This window comes from Gavia stellata, chromosome 7 (genome assembly GCF_030936135.1).
Source record: "Gavia stellata isolate bGavSte3 chromosome 7, bGavSte3.hap2, whole genome shotgun sequence".
NCBI lineage: Eukaryota > Metazoa > Chordata > Aves > Gaviiformes > Gaviidae > Gavia > Gavia stellata.
In genome coordinates, this window is record NC_082600.1 from 39456319 (window position 1) to 39476696 (window position 20378).

Here is a 20378-nt window from a genome sequence, read left to right on the forward strand (position 1 = left end):
TTCTTGATTCTTTGGCTACAGGAAAGGGAGAATAATAAAACAAATACAGGATCCTTTTGCAATTCCATTAGAGTAATCCTCTTTGATTCAAGTCATGTTCCACCATTACAGCTTTTAACTTTGGAATAGACAACCACAAAGAACAACAAAAGGAGAGTAAGAAGTGGAAGTAGAGCAAGAACAATTCTGAATTTTACCTCAGTTTGTTAAACATGTCACTTTCCACTGCTCCCCACAGGCACCTTGGTGGGTATCATCAAAGCTGTCATGGGCATTGACTGGCAGGGTCAGTCCTGTCATTTCTTTAGCTTCGCTCTCATCTGTTCTTCATTCAGCAGCGGCACCAAGCAAGGTATACATCCTTGCAAAATATTTTCAAGTCATAGAAACTTACAACTGTAACTCTTGTAGACATCCTGACCACAAACATACCGTGTGTGTTAGGAGTGGAAGCTGAACTAAATTTTTTCTATTCTGTTGCTTCTGCTAGCAGCTTCTTGTCCATCAGTGTTCTTTCATCCTGGAATAGCTCCCTCTGGTTTATAGTCTCTGTTTGCAGTCCAGTTAGGTGATGATAGGCTGGTCTTACTCCCCATCCCTCCTTCTGCCTCAGCTGCTATTGTTGCTACATAAAGCTTGTATTACAAAAGAATAGGTTTTCTAAAGGTCTTCAAAAAGGTGATCATCTGCTGGGTACTTCAGAGATTGCAGCCTTGCTTTCTGTCAAAGCAGTATTTTGTATCAGGATTTTCTGTCACGGCAACAGTACTGTGGGTCCGTGCAGCCTGAGCAGTGAAATGCAGTGGGGCTGCAAGTGTTCAGGGAGCAAAGGATCAGCTTTAGTAGGAATGGACTTCAGTTTACTTAGTAAAATTTAGTGGGACATACTACACTTTGACAGCACAGTTCTATGGAGGATATGATTGCACACTGTACACGGTTCTGTGTGTGAGTAATGTCTGACATTTGCTGCTCTTGTATACTTTACCTTATATACCTCCCCTTCTTCCCTGCTCCTTCCCGCTGAGTTAACTCCTCCTTTCTTGCAAGGGGCCTCAAGGGCTGGAAAGCATTACAGACTTCATGCAAAGTGCACATTCAAGCTGTCTATTTGATATTTTGGCATATTCTTCTCTCTCTGCTCCAAAATTCAGTGCAGCTGCGAAAGTGCATGCCCATGTTTTTTCATAGTCTCTTTGCTTTCTGCCTGTACCCCAGTTACACCAGATGATAGGAAGGTGTTCTGTGGAAGTATGTCTCGACTGGAAAATAGTATTGTTAAAAGTAACAGTACCTTAACCCACATATCTCCAAGCTTAAGCCACCTAAGAAATAAGTATTCTCCTCCTATGAGGAAGCTGATAGCACATTACACAGGAGGAGGAGCAAAAGCCTACTTAGAGAAGACTACATACTTGATGCCAACAAATTCATAAGCAAGCTGAGAGAGCAGGTTCCCTGTCCTAGGCTCTTAATGACAGACCATGCTTCTCTTCATTGTTGGACTGTGGATGGGCTTATGCTGCATAATGAAGCTAAACTTTCTGGCTTATGTACAGAAGCAATCCAGCAATAGCAGGTTAGATTTGGAAAATCAGCTTGCACAGAGCTTTTTGCTTCCCCAGCACTCATTCTTTAGGATTGATTGTTTTGCCATAGAGTGCTAAAGAGGAACAATTAGGAAGAAAAGTAAGTACAGCTGTAATGTAGTCAACACAAGAAGACTGAGAAGGTTGTCTGCATTTTGGTAATGTCTGTCTTTACTAGGTCTTACAAAGCTGCTACAGCACTGGAGTGAGAGACTGGAATTCAGTGGAGTTTTGTATGACTGGTGTTAGAGCAAGAGATGTTGTTTTGCTGAGAGTTGAGAATGTACAAAGCAGCTTTGCTCTCTCTTGGTTTTTCTGATTCCTTTATGGTCTGAATGAGTAGAGAGGCAGCCCAACACATGAAGTTTGTATCCAAGGGCTGATTTATTTCTCTTGCAACAGCAATGGAGAGGTAATAGAGGGAAATTCCCCTGGAATACTCCTGCAAATCTGTACTTGCAGGACAATTATAGCCCCCAGATTTATTTCAGCTGACCCAGCAGGTATGTTTGTTGTCATGGCACATCATCAAAGCTGGGTGGCTTAGCAGTGCTGTGAAGTTGCATCAATTCATGTTTCATGGATGGTGCATAACTGTCTTGCATGGGCAGCCGTCAAAGTCAAGATAGATACGGTGTTGTAACCTCAGCCTTCTTTAGTGTATCATGTCATTTCATAAGCCAGGGAGATATGGCTGCACTAAGGTGTGGTGTGGATCTTTCCTGTGCTGAGATTCTGGATGGTCATCAGAAAGGGCAGGCAACCACCTCAGGCACTACAGTCCTGCTAAGCCAGCCAACAGGAAGTGGTAAAAACTCAGAAATGGCTGTATCTTCCTTCCTCCTACAATCACAGCAGTTAAACTAACTCTCTTTAGCTCCATTAGCATGCTGCAGTTTTCAGCATGAGCTCTCAGCATGTTTGTAATGGCAAAAATTGATGTATCATCACCTCATGAGTCAATGTATTTGTATTAGCCTGTGGATTTCCCTGATTTTCTTTATGGAGGTGCAGAAGAGAGCTATATTGCCTCTCTTGGTAGCTCATAAGAGCTCCTCCTTGGTGTGCCTCTGAAAAAGAGGCACTTTTAAGTCCTGCTTCTGAGTGTCTCTTTAGCAGGTAGAGGGAAGCTTGTGTTCCTGTCTGTTGTCTTTCTGCTGTTGGTTCTAAGATGCTCTATTTTCTTCGTTTCTGCCTCTCCAGTTGTGGGCCTTCAGGAAACAAAGGGCAGGCCGAGGTGTGGACGAGGGGAATCTCACATGCAAAAGCTCAGGTTTTATTCCTCTGTCTCAGCAAAAGCAGAATATTGTCCCTTGCAATACAGAAATTCCCTGTGGCTGTTGGAAACATGCTAATCTTCAAATGACAGCCAGCTCATTTCCAAAAGGGAGAGAGGCAAATGACTATGTTCATAAATGTCATAAAAACAAGCCACAGGATTTCATAAAAACATGCACCAGGATGTCCTGTCATCCTGGTCTTCACACACAGTTTCAAGGCTCTGAAAAATCTGGGTACTCCTTTAGCTTCCTGGGAAGATTTTTGCAATTTCTACTTGTCCATAGGTGGCTCCAGGGGCTTGCCTTGTATTTTGGCTCCCAAAACTAAGCCAAACTTATGCCCAACCTCATCTTCCTGCCCCACAGTGTTTATCCCACTGTACATTAACCAGATGCTGTGACTGAATGCCAGGCTGCTTCTCAGCTAAGAATTAAATGATGAAGGAGATAATTTCAAGTAAAACCTTGGCAAAAATGTTGTGCAGTTTATTTGCCTCTCCCTACTGTGTGTGTTTACTTGTTTCGAGGATCCAGATGTCTCTGGATAAGCGCTACCTTTCTAAATTGTATCCTTATTTGTAAAAGCTATCAGAGAAGGTTAATGGTGATCTGTGTTCTCCACCTAAGCTCCCATGCTTGCTTTCTGCATGTTGCAGACTCCCCTTCAGTAGTGTTTTAAATTACCGTAGGGGGTAGGGTGGGGTTTTTATTTTTCAGGCTCTGTAGCGGTGCTTTAGAGGCAAAACTGGTCATACTGGAAGGTCAAAAGAATTTTCTCCCTTCTAGTTCCCAACAAAGAAATTTTCAGTGACCATTTAAATATATATCCTACCAGTTTCTGAAACAAGGTTGGTGACAGTCTTAAAGTGCATTTTATAAGGTAGTGGGTTCATATTTCCCCATCAGCTAGACTGCCCCAAACTCACACCAGAACCTGGCTGCCTGCAGCATGCAACTGTGCCTCTCACTGCTGGGGAAGGAATTAGGCAGCAGCTGGAGGTGTCTCCTGGAATAAGTCAGAGCAACCAGTGCCAGTGTAGCATGTCTGACTACCTATCCACTAATTTCCATGCACTGAAATGCTTTATTCTTGGGAGGAAAAAGGCTCAAGTCTCAGCCTCACTTCAGCTTTCTCTGTTGGCACACTCATCACATGGAGAAAAGATGGATTAGCTTAGTGCAATTTTTGAAACTCTTTCTAAAGAAGAATTCTTTTTCCCTGGTTCTCTGTATCACTGAGGAATAACCCCTTTCCCACTGCTGCTGCAGAGCACCAGACACGGCTTAAATGGTATGGCATAACAGTGCCTGTTCAGTGATGGCTTGATGCTGAATGCCAGCATTCTCTATTAGTGCATCTTCAGCTGTTGCTTTTCCTCCTGCCCCTCTTCTCCTCTCTGATATTGTCTGTTGTTGTCCACAGAAAGAAAATGTGAGCCAAATAACCTCAAACTTGTAATATCACAATGAGTAAGAAGTGAAGCAAACTGATTGATTTGTGGTGCTTGTCTACTGTGGAATTCTTGTGTATAAATGAACCATGTGAAAAGCATTAAGTATGCTGAAAATACAGCACAGGAGTTCAGATTGTATAAATAGATACATCAGGAATGTTGTCCTTGGCAAGATGCGCGTTCAAATAATGAATGTGTCTTGCATTAGATGAATTTGTTCCCATTCTGAAGTCTAGATGTTGCTATCACAGAAACTACCATGACAGCTGACACTCACAGCTCTCCTGCTGGTAACTTGAATGGGAGCTCAAGGGTCAAAAGGACCATGGAGATTGCCTCTTGTCTTCTAAAGGGGATCCTTCTGGGATTGGGCAGAGTTTCAGCAACTGGTGTGAAGAGAACCAGAGCTAATGAGGGTATCAGCCTCCAGGAATCTCTTGGCACCACTTGTTAATGCTAAAGGACATTTTTAGAAAAAGTTCATCTCTCTCAAAAGAGCCCAGCTAAAAGGAGGAGATTGTAAGACCTGTGTATTTTGCCTGCTTGAAGTGTGGCATAGTGCATGTCTGACTTGGTGAGCAGCTCTGGCTCCTCAGCATGTGCTTGACAGTGTTGGTGAGAGCACCCACTTGTTGGGGGCCTGTGCTTCCTCTGTTCCAGGTTCTCTGAGCCAGACCCCAGCCACACGCTGGAGGAGCGAGTGGTACACTGGTACTTCAGCCAGCTGGACAACAACAGCAGCAATGACATCAACAAGCGGGAACTGAAGCCTTTCAAGCGTTATGTGAAGAAGAAAGCCAAGCCCAAGAAATGTGCCCGACGTTTCACTGACTACTGTGACCTCAATAAGGACAAGTCGATCTCACTTCAGGAGCTGAAGGGGTGCTTGGGAGTCAGCAAGGAAGGAGGTGAGTGCCTTTCCTTCCCCATTGCATGAGAATAAAAGACTTGACATGGAGTTACAGCAAACTTCAGGAATCGATTTTCTCCCAGGTGATTCAAAAGTGCCAGTTTGTGTGAGAAAATGAGTGGGATTTATACCCTGCCATGCAAATGTAGTTCGTTATTTGTGTTATGGCTCTGTCTTATATCCCTTATCATGGACCTTTGTGCTAAGCTCTCTACAGAAGCAGAGCAGAAAGATGAGCCTTGCTTCATTTGTGGTGCCTGTTTACCCTGCTTGTACTGTAGTTGGAAACTGTAGCTCAGGAAATGTCCCTTCTGAGTAATACACTGCTAACAACATTCTGTTGTCTCAGCCATGTAGGTTGGATGATGTATGAGCCAGCACAGACCCAGTCCTTCTCCAGAGACCCTGTTGACTAACAGAAATAATATTTATTTTCATTGCTAAACCCTGCATGCAGGAAAGTGGATGACGCAGAGAGAACAACTCAGAAGGAAAGCACAGGGCTCTACTGTTGCCCTTTTTCGGAGTTAAATTGCACTTTAAGATGGGGGGAGAAATAGGGCATATGAATAACATATTTTCCTTTCTGTTTAGTGCCTGAGAAACCAACCCACCCTCCTTCCTTTTCTTTATCTTTCATCTTTACATCATCTTCTGTTGGGATCTGGACCAGATTGGTATTTTTGGAAAATTTATGAATTGAAACTGTTCAACCCAAATTCAATAATTATCAGTCATTCTTGACTGTGGGCAGACTTGCTTGGCAGGAGAAGGCAAACAGGGAGATTCCAGGGGACTAATTTCCTGTGCAGGTGTTTTGGCTGCACGGACAGCTCTTGTTATAACTGTCGTGCCAGTTGGGAAGGGTGGGTAGGTTTCTTTCTCCAGACTTAACCTTTCTTTAGTTCTTTCCTCAGGTTTAGCATGAGTGGGAAGGGAGTCGGTGCATTTGGGTGTTGGGAAGTTGCTTTTTCTAGGTGCTTTGCAAACATCTTAGTTATCATAATAAGCCTGTTGCATTACTCGTCAGCTGTGAGAAGCATTCAGCTTCCCTAGCTCAGTGGAAGTTTTTTTCTTAGTCATCGGTACCTTACTGAGGAATGACATACCAAAATAGCAACCCTGTTCCTTAATTTTATTACCTTCCCAATAAGATGAATAGGCCAAATGAGTTTTATTGCTATTTGGCCTGGAATAAGACTCTCTGGAATCTGCTGCCTTGGCCAACCAACTGTTCAAAATTTAGTTTATGGAAGGGGAAGAAAAAAAAAAACAAGGAGAGAAGGAAGAAAATGTGAATCTTTGAGCCCTTGTGAAGAGGAAGGAAAGCAGTGAGACATTGTTGTGAGTGCCTGATTGCCCAACTATTTGCTGAGAACACAGCCTTGACCTTTCATGGTTTCTTCCGTTGTATGAGGACAGGATTGTATGCAAAAAGGGCCTCTGACATTGTTTTATCACACAGCTCCACATACTACTAAAGGCCTGATAGGCCTTGAGGATCGAAGATAAATGGGTAAATTGTGTGGAAGGAGGACTGAGGTGAGGGGCTAAAGGCTGGTGAGGGCTAGAAAGCAGTAGCGGGGGCAGTGCAGGGAGCAGGTACTGACATGTAGGAAAGAACTGAGGGAGACTACTCTAGAGGTACAGTAAGCAGGTTGTGATGGATCTTTTTTAAAAAGTCATGAATTTGTGAGGTGGTAGATGACATGTTTGCTCTGCTTTCTATTCACAAGAACTTCTAAATTAAGAAATAACCAGTAGCTTACCCCTTCTCCAACTTATCCTGATCATGGGTGCATGCAGTCAGCCAATTAGTCTGTGTATTTGCACTCTGTTTCTTTCTCCGTACCATAGCCTCCAAACATCTGCTGGGGCTGAGGTCACTGTGGGTCCAAGCCAAAAGCTGGTTGGGAACCTTTTTGATGACGTACTTTCAGTTGTAAACTGCCAGTCAGATGAAACCACAACTTTTCATGGAAATGTTTCTGTTTCAACAAAAGCTTTGCTGGAAAGGTTTTTCTGGTCTGGATTGGATGAGGAAGGGTTAGAGGGAGGCAAGGAAAGTCATCATTTCCCCTTGATATACTTCATTACAAATGAACTTGACTCAGGTGTTCCAAGTCCTGGTTGAGTATCCAGCAGCATAAGGACTAAAATGGAGTCGTCATTCCATGTGAGAGTGCCTCCTGCTAGGCTAGGCAAACTGAATGTTTGTAATGATTTTGAAAATAAAACTTAATACAAATTTTGTAGGGTTTGGGATGATGAGGAAAACCAATGTTAAGGCTTCTGCATTTTTGTCAGTGTTTTGCTTTTGGGGTTTTTTTTGTGGCCGGTTCCATCCAAACGTGGAAATAGTGTTGCTTGAAGGAAGCACAGGGCATATATAAATCAGCACTGTTATATGCCTCTTGGGCACTAGATAGTCTAAATAAATAAGATTTATGCGGGAGGATTCAGCTGGGATATTGATAAGGACAAACCTGAATCTGAGCTCTTTCCAGCTTAGGTTCAAATCTGTCCAAGATGCATACTTCTGTCTGTCTTCGCCTCCTCAGCAGGTTCATGATGCCTGTGGTAACCTAGTATGTGGGTGCTGCCAGCCAGTGGTTCTTCAGTGAGGAAAATATCTGTCCAGTCCACCAGCAACTCTTCCTCTTTTCCATCCTTATGATGACCCAGAAAGTTGCTGGGGAATCTGCTAGATCTGGTGGCCACTTTGCACAGCTCTTGCCCCTGTGCTTAAACCAGATGTGTATCTGTCAGGGGCAACTGGGATCATTTTGCCATCATTTCATCTAGGATTGTCTGTTTGAGGAATTGTGGAAGGAAAACAGGCTGATTTACAGCCTAGTAAAAGTTAGCGTTCATCAGTGCAGTCTGCACAGCCTGAGTTAAGGGGGGAACCATCTGCGATCACAGAACAAATTTAGCCCCATGCATTAGTCAAAAGGCAGGGTCCTTGAGAGGAGATAGACACGCACTGTAAAGCTTTGCTGAAAAGTTACTGGACCCAAGATTAATTGGAGTCCAGCAATCTTGGAGATGAGGACTATAAATCTGAGCAGGGCTTATACTAGTTGTGCTGGCTGCAAAATGCTGGAGTTCAGTTTTATCTCTATGTTCTTCCAAATTCAGAAGACAAAGTCAGCATTTTGTGCACACCCAAAGAGAAGCTAAGGGATTAAGCAGCGAAGAAATGTCTCTCTGCCAGCTGACAGGAAATTTCCTTCTGCCAGTTCAGATCCCGTGATTGGCTTTGCTGTCCAAGAGCTTGTCAGATGGTAGGTGTTGGGCGCACTTCACAGGCCATGAGGACTTCTGGGGTGGAACCCAGCCACTGCCTGTGCCAACAGCCGGCTACCAAGAGCATAGTTCAGAAACAGGATCAATGTGTCTTAATTAAATAGGGTGGGGGTGCATGTAATTAAACAGCATGTCACTTTCTACTGGAGCTGAGCAAATACTATAGAAAGAAGGAAAAATAACGGACAATCCTAACAGCAGATATAATTCAGTGATATTTGGGATCCTTTTTATTGGTATATGCAGAAGTAACTGATTCTCTAGGTGCTTGGGAGGCTTCTGGGAATGAGGATGCTCTATATCACTGCTGTGCAAGCAGCTGTGTGGGAGCAGGTAGCATGGAGCAGTCACCTGGGAATGGCCTCTGGACTGATAATGGTGGAAAGCTGACAATAGTCTTGAGAGGCTATGAGAAAACTATAACCAGGTAATGACTGAGTTAATAAAAAGGAAATTCAGAGTACATCTAATTATGTTTAGATTAGAATGTAAACTAGTTCTACCGGTTCAGTGCTTGTTTTTGTTTGCCTTGTTCAGATATCCCCCTTTGGAGCTCAGTAGAGATGCTGTAGTTTGTCGCCTTTAATCTTGAGGAAAGTTACTGATGGTTAGTATGAATCAGGACATCAGTATTGTGTTGAGGACACAAGATAAGGCTTGTGGTAGCGTGTTCCTCCCCCATCAAAGGGGAGGTAAGTTTGCTCAGCAAGTCTGAGGAATCATTTCTATCTATAAAGGGGTTTCCTTGGGGCTTTTCCTTTTGAAAGACACCTGTCCTAATCCAGTGTGGCTAGAATTGTTACCCAAAATAGTGTACTTGTGAGGCTGAGCAAATACTCTGCATTATGAAGCTTACTGAATGATGGGACGGTACCCTATAATACCCAAGGACTTCCCAGGTATATATTAGTAACCCGCTGTCACCATCTGCCATCTTCCTTCACGTCTTTGATGTCAACTTTATGCTCGGTGCAGCGTTGGTTTGGCGGGGTTTTGTCTTCTGTAGGTGTATGTGGCTGGCCTGTGTTTATATTGAAGGCAGCCGGCTGCAGGCAATACTCTCTGCCTTTGGAGTGACAGGTGATGAGCTTCAGGGTAGTTTCCCAGCACGGATGTGTGGGGCCAGACCCACGGAAAGCACAGAGCCCTGCCAGGCTGCTGGAAAGGCGTGCCCTGCCCAGCCTGGAGCATCCCTCCCATTGCAGGCTCCCGGCCTGTTGTATTAACTTACCTGGAGCCCCTCGCCCCTTTCCGCAGACAAGTAGGCCTCGTTCACAGCAGTGCACGGCGGTCTTAGCTGCACTGGGTGCAAAAGATGGGTGTTCTCGGATGCCTTCCCCCGCAGCCGCCGGGGCCGGGCCGTGCGCGGCCCAGCAGCGCCCTCCAGGGCCCCGTCCCGGGAGCGGCCCGGCCCCGGCGGCTCCAGCCGGCCGGAGGATGCCGCGGCTCGTAAAGGCCCAGGGATTTTATTGCCAGCCCCCCGGGAGAGTCCCAATTAGCTCTGGAGGAATCTACCTCTTGGCAACAGAGCCCTGCTTTTTATACAGGGGCGCAGAAGTAAGTGAGCAGCAACGGTTCCTCTGATCTCGCCAGGGCGGATGGCCGGTACGAGGCCGGCGTGCGGGGGCCTTGAAGTCACTTCCCGCGTTTATACAGTTTCTCTTATTAACGGTCTCTAAAGCCAACAGGTTGTGCTTTGCAACCCGTTTCAAAGTCAGCCGCTGCCACCTTCCTCTCCCGCTCTCTTTTCCTTCCCAGCAGTTCCGCTTCGGTCCTGCAGGCCAGCCCCCCGTCCAGCGGGGCCTCCCGCTCTCGCCCCTGCCCTCAGAGCGTCTGCTCGCCTTGCTCTTCCGCAGAGTGACGTTTGCTTTAGCTGTGAGAGTGCGAAGTACTTAATGTGTACAGCAAGCTGCGCAGTCGGGTCAGATGCACGCACAAATCGAAGATAAGTCTTAGGCCGGGCCGGAGTGGAGGGTGGCAGCAGACTTACTGCTTCTGGCTGGGAGCAGGAGTTCCCGGTCCCAGCTGATCCCTCATCTGAAATCAGACCAAGCAGCTAGCAGGAAATGTAACATGCTTTCGAGAGCTCCTGCAATCCCTGAGCTGTCTGTACCCAGCGCATGGTAGGAACAGGTTTATTGTTGAGGTGAGAGCCCTTGTGACGAGCTCCATCTGGTGCAGGGTGCGTGTGCCTGTATCTCATGATGCAGTCACAGCTCTGCAGTCTGTCCCTGCCCTTCTGCCAGGTATGAGTTCAGGTCTTTGATTTTAGGCACCTCTTCGATTGTTTGGTCCAAGCTAAAGGTTTAGTAAACTTGGGCTATCTATCTACTGTTCTGGCTGCCCTCTGCCTATGTGACGTTATTTTGCTTGCTCTTAACAAAAAAACTATTTCGGGAAACTTCATGGCACCACTTGCATCCTTCCTTTCTTCTTCTTCCTCCTTCCACAGTTTAGTTTAACCTTGTAATTGTTGTTTCTTGCCCTTTGGATTTCAGATACTACAACACCCCAGGTATTTAACATCTCTCATCTCAAGCACATTAGTCTGACTCTTGTGTGTGAATCTTAAGGAGTGCTGGCAGGGCTTGCTGTGTGCACACTCAGAGGAGCTCCTTTGAACCTGCCCTCCGGCAGCAGACAACGGGGAGGCTCCTTTGTCATGCCACGGCATTTATTGCCTTTAATATGGTTCTTGGATTTTACAGGTAGCCTGAGCAGTTTCCCCAATGGAAAAAGACAAGGCCTTAACCCTTTCAGTGAGTATCTGGTCAAAATGTTTCCTTTTTTCTGTGATAACCATGTGTCCCAAAATTCATTCTCCCCTGCTCTCCTATGTTCACAAATATCAATATAGAAACAGCTGGAAACCAAAGTTGTTCATAAAAGGTGTGAATATAATAACATGCAGCTTAGCTGCATCATCTCGAAGTCCAGCACTGTGTCTTCAGCTGGGGCAGACAGTGCATGGCCAAGGAATTAGAATAGGATACAGCAGCTATGGGATGAACACTCTCCTACCCTGTTCTCCCTGCTTCTAGCAAGCAATGATTTAGGTGATTTGTTGTGTTTACATTATATTACTCCATGGACAAGTTGCCGTGAAGACTCTTCTTTGTCCCCGGTGAAGGTCTGCTCTCCTCTGTATTTTGTGGCAGTAAATTGCACCCTTTCATCAGACATGAAGAACAACTATTATTTGTTTTGCTTTTAGACCTGCTGCCTCATGGTTTCATTTGGTGCTTCTCACTTTGGATTTTGAGAAACAGTGAGCAGTTCTCCCTTGCCTACCTTTCTCCTGCCACTTGTTGTTCTATAGCCCTCCAATGTATGTCTGGTTAGACTCCTTTCCATGTTGAAAAGACCTAGGCTCTGTATTTGCTTAATGATAGAAGTCTTCCCATACATCTTGCTATCCTCCTTACCTTTCTGGATACCTTACCTGGTCCTGACGAGAGGGACTGAACAGAGAAAGGAACATAAAGATCAGCTAAGCCTTATACATTGATGTAGCGATGTTTCCTGGTATGTCCTCAGTTCTGAGCAAGTATTTGATTTTTTTTTTTTTCTGCTGCTAAAAGTTGAGCGGAGGCATTCAAAAAATTGTGTAGTGTGGCTTCAACCTCTTTCCTAGTCACTCAGAGTGTTTACTGTAGGACAGGTCATCCCCACTCCCCACTCACGCACTGCGTTGCATGTATAGACATTGAAGTCAATCCGCTGTTTTTATGCTGGTCGTTGAGCACTGTGAGTGCCTTTTGCAGAGCTATGCAGCCAATTTCAAATATGACTATCTGGAATAATTTTGCATTTGACAATATTCACCCCCGTGGCAGGGCATGTCGATTAGCACGGATCCCAGTGAGGCCTGTCTGGTAACCTTTCTCCTTCCTGAAAACCAAATCCATACTTCTGCCTTCTCTTCACCGTGTTTTCACCTGTAATTAATCCACAGAGCTCTCACTCTGATCCCGTAAGAGCTTTGATTCTTTAAGAATCTTTGATGAGGGGCTTAACAAAAGCTTTCTGAAGAATCGAGCGCAGGGGTGTGCGCACCCATCTGGCTCGCTAAGCAGCACCCTTGCGTCATCCACTGGAATGCTAGTAGCCCAGCAGGGTCCTGGGACCCCCCAGCTCCAAGTACCCTGTATCCCCACTGCAGATTCAGTGGCTTGGTGGGCTTCAGAGTGCCTGGTGCAGGCAGGTCTCTCGGAGCCATTGAGCAGGGAGACTGCTGCATTGTGCTGTTGCAGAAGTGGGGAGAGGTGGCTTGCTCTCCCCCTACCTGCCTGCCTCCTTCGAGGCCTGCTTGCCTGCTAGTGGAGGAGGCAGCTGGCTGCAGCTCAAGGGGAAGATGGTGGCAGGGCACCCTGGCTGCAGCAGGCTTCTGCATCAGCCGTGGCAGGCGGAAGAGCAGAGGGAGAGATGTCGGACCAGTTGTTTGCCCAGACTGCATGCCCATTTCCAAGGAGGGGGAGGGAGAGAGGAAAGTAGTAGTTTATGTTTAAAAACACATCAGTCCCTAGGGCTCCGTGTGACTCATTGAATGCTTTTTTCAGCAAGGCTGTCTCATTAGCCCCTGATTGTTTTCAGCCTCACGGCTTACTCTGGGATCTCAGCCTCCTGGGCCCGTGGCTGCAGCAGAGGTGGTACTGTATCTTTATCAGTCACATGCCCTTCTGGTTTTAATTTACCTTTTTTCTTCACTTTCTCTGCTTCTGTTTTGTTTTTTTCCTCCTTTCCCACCCCATCCTTTCAGTAGGTCGCCTGGTGTAGCAGCAGGAGGCAGGAAGGGAAGGCAGGAGCCGACCCAAAGGAAAGAAAGATCCAGCGACAGAGGGACAGACACCTTGCTGCTTGTGAGCAAGCATGCAGCATCAGCAACATCCAACGTAGCAGAAGTGGTACCCAGAACATTTGCACTTTTTAATAATTGGTTTGGGTTTGTTTTTAATTGCTTTTCAATGCCATTATCTAATACTTTGGAGAGTGGGGAGAAGCAGGATCATGACTTTTTAAAATTGGAACAGCTACTGATGACGTAAAATTGAGTTCACTGGGACTCAAAGAAAGAGAATTTTATATACTGTATATAAATATATATGTAAATTGTACAGTTGTCTTGTACAGGGGTTGGAGTCACTGTTCTGTTCCTCCCTTTGCTTTTGAAGGCTGTTAGGGTTAGAGGGACACTTTGCGTTTAATGGATTACAGTAATGCATTCATTTCTGTCACCAAACCATCATTCAGTTGCAAACCTTAAAACCCCCATGTGAAAAGGAGCAAGTATATCAGCGTGTCCTGTCCTTGAAGATGTGCACACAGTGCCCCAGATACCAAATGCTTCTTGGGAGCAGCTGAACCCCTTATTTTCTTACTGTAAAGCCCTGTGCAACTCAGAGGCAATTGGGTTTTTGAGAGAGCGCAGATTTTACCTACGTATTGGTGCACTGTAAAGCTGCTTAAAGTAGGAACAGGAAAGGGTTGCATTAAGGACACACAAAAGTAATTTCTGCACCTGTTGGCAAGCTGAGCAGAAATGAATTGCAAATGCATTACTGTCCAGGCTCGGAAGACGTGATTAGCAAAGATGTGCCATGCCTTGGGAATCTAACGTGGTAGGAAGGATGTGGGAGCCATAGGCCTAGTAGAGTCAGCGGAGTAAAGTCTTGCATCTTCCTCTCTGACAAAGTGTTCATCTATATGTTGTACAGCAATAAAAATGTTGAGAAGCCTGCTAAAAGCAGCATCAGCTTGCCTGTTGCTTTGCTGAAGAGCAAAGAACGTATTTGTCAGTGCAGAAAGACACAATCATGCTGCTGGTCCCCAAGAGTCTGGTTTACTGATGTTTCAACACTACAGCTTGGGCCATGCTCACTGGTGAAGGTCTGTCTGCAATGACTCTTCTTTTCTTTGGTGGTTGTGAACCTCAAGCTCCTCTCCTGCACAAGTGGTGTGCCTGCTTAGCTTAGAGTATCCAGGTCACCCAAATTGCTGTTATCAGTACCTCCTGTGCTATCACATTCCAGTGTCACATTACAGTAACAGTGAAGACTTGGACTGAGGAGCCTGGTCTCTTGGAGGCCACAGGGGCTGTTTTCCTGTTTACCAGCAGTTTTTACAGAGTTGTTTCTTACTTAATCTCAGATATAATTGTAAAGTCAGCAGTAGAGCAGGGACACCCATACCAGCAATCCTAGGTTTGGGCAGAGTGTGATGGGACAGCACTTGCCTGTTCATAGGAAATATTCTGAGCACCCTCCCACTTCAGAGCTGGTGGTCCTTGTGGCACTCGTCTCTGGACCAAGAACCTGTAGTCAGAGATGATGACATGCCATGCTAATATGAGATCACACCAATTGCTTGTAACAGCGTTGCGTTACTGTAAAGACTGGGCTTGTTCCTTGAGGCTTTGTTGGTTTGGTAAAAGATGTTGCAACACAGCATCTGCACTCTGTGGCATGTCATCATGACGATAGCATGAGATAAACACATCACAGCAGGAGTGTCCTGATGCAGTAAGTTAGTGCCTTGTTGACAAAATGGAAAGTTTAAAAAAAGAAAAAACAAACCAAAAAATGTTTCTATAAATAACTGTTTAAGAGTAGTAATAACTCTTCCTCTGAGAAGTAGATTGGCATTTGGCATAGTTGAAAACACCTCTGGTCATCTCTAAAGTATACATCACACCACCATAATATAAAGAAGTCATGTCTTTAGCAAGAGCAGATCCTGCTGCTGGATCTTCATGGTTTCTCGCATACAATGTATGTGCTTTTTTTGGCCTGCAAGCTCCCATCTTCTTGATTGCATCTTCTCTTTTTAAATGTCCAGGGCATGTCTTTTGTGTGTTGAAATGATTTGGTTTAGTGTATAGTTAGAAATGTCCCTCTCACTCATTAATCCTATTGTAGGAGTAAAGAATGAATCCAACTGTATTTAAAAAAAAAAAAAACAACCCTCTCCTTTTTTAATATGCTAGTTTTAGGAATTAAAAGCTCTGGCTGCTGGGTTGGTGTTTGGTTGTTTGTTTGTTTTTTTTAACCTATAGTTGCATCCAGCAAAAGCAGCCACTTGGATGCCTATAGGAGTTCTGTCAGCCAACCACTGGGTCCGGGCAATGCCCCACAAGACTGCGGGGGGAGTGCAGAGCTGCTAAAAGTCACTGCATCTTTTCTTCTGGAAATGTCAGTAAACCAGCCAGCCAGCGTTTCTGCCAATCACATAAATCCTTCTGCAGACCTCCTTTTTCTCATCCTTGTGTCCTTTCTCTCCAAAAGGCCTGCATTCACATGTAGTTTGCAATTAAAACTGGGTCAGTTCTTCAAGGAAGCTAAACAAGGGGTGTCTGTTGATGGTATTGGTGGGTATTCACATTGCTATGCTAGAGCTGACTTTATGGATGGATTGGGGTCCAAGCATTGTATTGCTTTCCCCTTTACTTTCACGAGATGAGTCTAAGTCCCTGCATCCTACCTGCTGGGTTTGCACGGGCCTCTGAGCAGCTTCTAGCAACACTTGTACATTGTCATGCAAGACCCAATCAGCATGACTGTGTAGCGTCCAGATAGAGGTTGGGTTACTTGTTCTGGGTTTGTGTGTTGGAAGATCATGCAGACAGTACTGGTCCTGATTCATATAACCCATCCTATGAGTTGTCCAGACAGTCTGTGCTCATCAGAAGAGAGCGATGCCTCAGCTCCCCTCTTCGCTTGTTGCTTTTATTGGCCAGTCCACGTGGCTGCCAGGCCAAACATGTCCTTATCTGGCGGTGGTAAGCATTCTTCTGCTCTGCATTGCATCAGTAGCATCTTACTGAAGCTGGGGCATGGGGAGTGTCAGCATTGTGCCTGGAAGCAGACCCTGGGCATGTCTCTCCTCCATCCTTCAAGTCCTCCTGGGCCTTTCCAGCTCTACTTTGAATGACAGCTGAAAACAGCTGGGACAGAGAAGAAAACCAGGGCACCACAGTGCAAGTCATCTGCTCTTCCTGCCAGAAGCAAAAGTCTTTCCTTTTTTGCTGATCCTCCAAGGGCGTAGCATGTTGGAGGGAACTGCATTATGGTGGGATTCATCTGTGTGAAGGCACCGCTTTCCATGACTTGAGTTTGTATTGAACTTACCCTGCCCCAGCACATTTCTGCCTATGGCATTGTTAGACTGAAAGGCATCTGTTTGATTTTTGGTTTTGTAATAAAATAGATAACTTTTGCTCCAGTGTCTTGTGGTGGTTTCTTGTTGAATCTTTATTTACAGAACTTATCTCTTTCACATACTGTTCTGTTACCTATGCAGTGCTATAGGGGAGGGAAGGGGACTTTCCTGTTCCCAGGGTCATGTGGCAGTCTTTGGTTGGGATCTGAGGTCGTTGGACATTTCTCTCCTGTATGTAAGCCTCCAGGCTGAATTGAAACATGCCCCAGAGTGCTTCTCTGCGGTTTGATGACAGCTGCCTGAATCTGCCCAGGCTGCTTCGAAAGACTGCGAAGCTTCAGCAGGAGAGTAGAGGTAACCACAGAAGGTGGGACCCACAGCCAAGTGGGATCTCATAGCACAGTCTTCTGTAAACCAGGGACAGAAGACTGGCAGTGCACCTCACATCTCCTCATCCCCGCTCACCTTGGGAGCCTTCATACTTTACTTTTGCAGATCAGGCCTCACTACATGGGAGCCTGAAATACTGTCTTCTAGGTGTTGTCCAAAATCTTTTAATCCTCAGAGTTGACAAGTAGCAAGCTACGCTGGGAAGCTGCTGCTATTGTAAAACATGCTATTTCCTAGACTACAGGGAGGTGCTATTCATCAGAGGCTGCAGCACCACGTCTGTGACAGAGGAAGCCACACACTGTTCCCACCAAGCAGATATGACCAGTTTTCTCATCACTGTCTATGTCATTTCACTTGATCACATGTAAATCTCTTGCAATTAATAAGGAGACAACTCATTTATAGCAGATCGAAGGGGAGGCAATTGCAGTCCCAAAGGGAGGTCTTCTGCTTGTCACAGGCTGGTTTGTTTGTAGATGGGCAAAGCAGGGCTCTGCTAAGACTGTTGTCTTTAGATGCAAGTTCAATAATGAAAGGAGAAAATGCAGGGATGAGTGACAGCCACTGTGGTTTTGTCAAGAATAAAATGGCAAACCAAACTAATTTCCATGTATTACCAAGATAACAAGTTTTGGGCTAAGGGAGAAGCGGTAGCTGTCATCTCTGGAGGTCTGCAAGACAATTAAAAATAGGAAAAGAATATTTTAAAAAAACACAAAACAATTCTTTGACCATGCTTCCTGTTTCTGGGGTCAACATAAGGTGCTCTGAGCAGCCTTCGCCCTTGCCTGGTGATGCAGTTATTCTGTAAGCAAGTCAGAAGAACTACAAAGAGCTTGCTTCTGCCTCTGCTTCCAACAGTGATATTGCCAGAAGACTTCTCCTCCTCCCCCACCTCTTTCTCCCTTATCTTTGACATAGCTAACAAAATCCCCACGCAGAATGCTGACCTTCTGACTTCTCAGCAGCCAGCCCTTGCAAGCCATTTCGGGCAAAATAACTTGGCAACCTTCCAAAAGCTGATATTAAATTGGACAGCGGGAGCTGCAGAAGTGGTGCTCCTTAGTTTGGAAGACACCTTGAAAACAAAGTGGGTTAAGAAAACACCACCTCAGGAACGAGGAGTATAACAGCAAGTATTTTCTACAGAGTGTTTGCCAGGAAACCTGAGTCTGGCTGCTTTGGGAAGCAATGATGCTGTCTGCCGTTCGGTATCCAAGGGCCTGCTCGCTGATTTCAATGGCTGGTTTTGTTTTTCAAAGGTGCCTTGCCTCTGCCCACCAGGAGGTGTCTAGCTTTTGTTCAGAAAACACTGTGCTACATGTTGCAGCACAAACCTATATCCCCAACTCCCGCAAAATCACGAAGGAACATTTATTCCACGTTACATTGTTCTTTCAGCACACTGGGACTGGCCTGAGGCTCTTCTGGCTCTCGGCCCAGGCAGAGGAGCCGTGTCCTTGCTGCGTGCGTAGCCAGTCGGCATCCTCTTGAGGACAAGGCACTGGCGGTGGGTGGCTCTCTGCTCGCTGCCTGAGCTCGACCTGCACAGTGCTGCAGGCAGAGGGGTGCGTGTTGGGTGTTGAGAGAGGCAGAAGTCTGTGGCTTCCGGAGGTTGAGGTTGCCTCCTCTCTGGTCCCAGCAGGAGTAGGAGGCTCAGCTCTCCTGCATGCAATTCACAAGTAGGTGGCCCTAGTTTGGAGCTCAGAGTAGCGCCTCAGTGCAAGATGCAGGAGTCTGGAGTGCAGGTGAATTCAGCTCCCCTTACTAAAATAGGCAAATTCAGTCCCAGTACAAAACAGATCCTTAATTTATTGCTTTTTGGTATGTGAACAAAGGACTTGGAACTGTGCGTGACCTTTGTCCTCAGTTTGGTGAAATGAGTTCTTCCGCAGCATTTCAGCGCTGTGCTTTAAGCGATAAAAACTGCAGCATTTGAATGACCATTATACAGGACAGCTCTGGCTTTGCATAGCACAAAGTACCATTGCTATCTCCCTCAGTCATGATTTTGGCTGGGACCACTCAAGTAATCCCTGCTGACTTCACCATGTCAGAAAAGAGTTGACGCAGCATTTGGCTGAAGAGCTGGAGCTATTTCTGAAGTGACTTGGATGTTCTCGCTATGAGCTGGCAGGTTGTAACAGGCAAAGCTATGTGAAGGTGGCTGAAGTTGGATGTGTTCATCTGCAGCCCAACATCAATTTTTGCATCTCTTGAGCTGTTATGATTGTTTCAAGTATTCAGATGTTTGCTGCAAGCTTTTTCTCCTTGAAATGCAGTTGAATATGAGACCTTTGTAAAATGAGTTAATCTAAAGTGCTTAGACCCCAAAAAATAAAGTATCAATATCAATGAATTCAGAAACTGATGGGCGGGCTCTGTGGAGAGATGCCCTAAAGGATAAAACAGATCTGAGAACTGATAAAAGAGCTGGGGTCAAAGTCCCAATAAGAAACTATCCTGCTGCAAGGGAAATGAAGTAGAGACCAATAAAGGGGATCAAGAGCTCTTCAACATCCTGAAGCATGAAAAGGAAAAATACAAAACATGGGATTGGTGTTGGAGCGTTGTAGACTACATGTGAAATTCCAAGGGACTTAAGGATGACATGGCAACATCACCTAACTAGAGATGAAGAAAAACCTAGGGAATTATAGACCTGATATCCTAATACCTCTCTGTGAAAACTTACAAGAGCGAGCTACTGACCAGTTATTCTCTAATTCCCTAGACAGATTTGTAAATCTGTAAAAGAAATGGCTGGAATGGATTTGCTGATGTTTTGCTGAGGACAAATCGTATCAAACTAATTTGATTCCATTCTTTGACAGGATAACTGGCCTCATGGCTAGGGGGGTCGGCACTAGATGTGATATGTCTTGACTTTGGTAAGGCTTCTGGCACTGTCCCAGAAGACATTCTCGTAAGCGAGCTGAGGAAACACAACCTATTTAGGTTCACAATACATTGAGCTGAGCGTCGAAGTCAGAGAGCTTTCTGGGGAAATCTTCCCAGTGGCTGTCCAGGGTCCAGGTCTATTTAGGATTTTCATCATCAGCTTTAGGAAATTGCTTTACCATAAAATTTCCTGGTGATACCCAACTGGGAGGGGCTGTGACTACCTATGAAGGGTGGGTAGAGGCAGAATGCTTGATAAATTGCAGAAATAGTCCAAGTCAACAGGATGAGTTTCAGCAGAGAAGCATGCGATGACCTGCTGTGAGGCAGCTGGCATGAATGCGCAAACACAAAGCGAGACCCAGCAGGCAGCAATCCAGCAGAAATG

General features: G+C 45.5%; 1 protein-coding gene across 1 annotated transcript in view; it reads left to right on the plus strand.

Moving 5' to 3' along the window:
- SMOC1 (SPARC related modular calcium binding 1) overlaps nucleotides 1-20378 on the plus strand; it is a 135039-nt gene that overhangs the window by 109915 nt on the left and 4746 nt on the right. The window contains exons 11-12 of the mRNA XM_059819561.1: nucleotides 4984-5231; nucleotides 11251-11301. Of these exons, the coding sequence (XP_059675544.1) occupies nucleotides 4984-5231; nucleotides 11251-11301 (299 nt within the window). The remainder of the gene's footprint in view (nucleotides 1-4983; nucleotides 5232-11250; nucleotides 11302-20378) is intronic.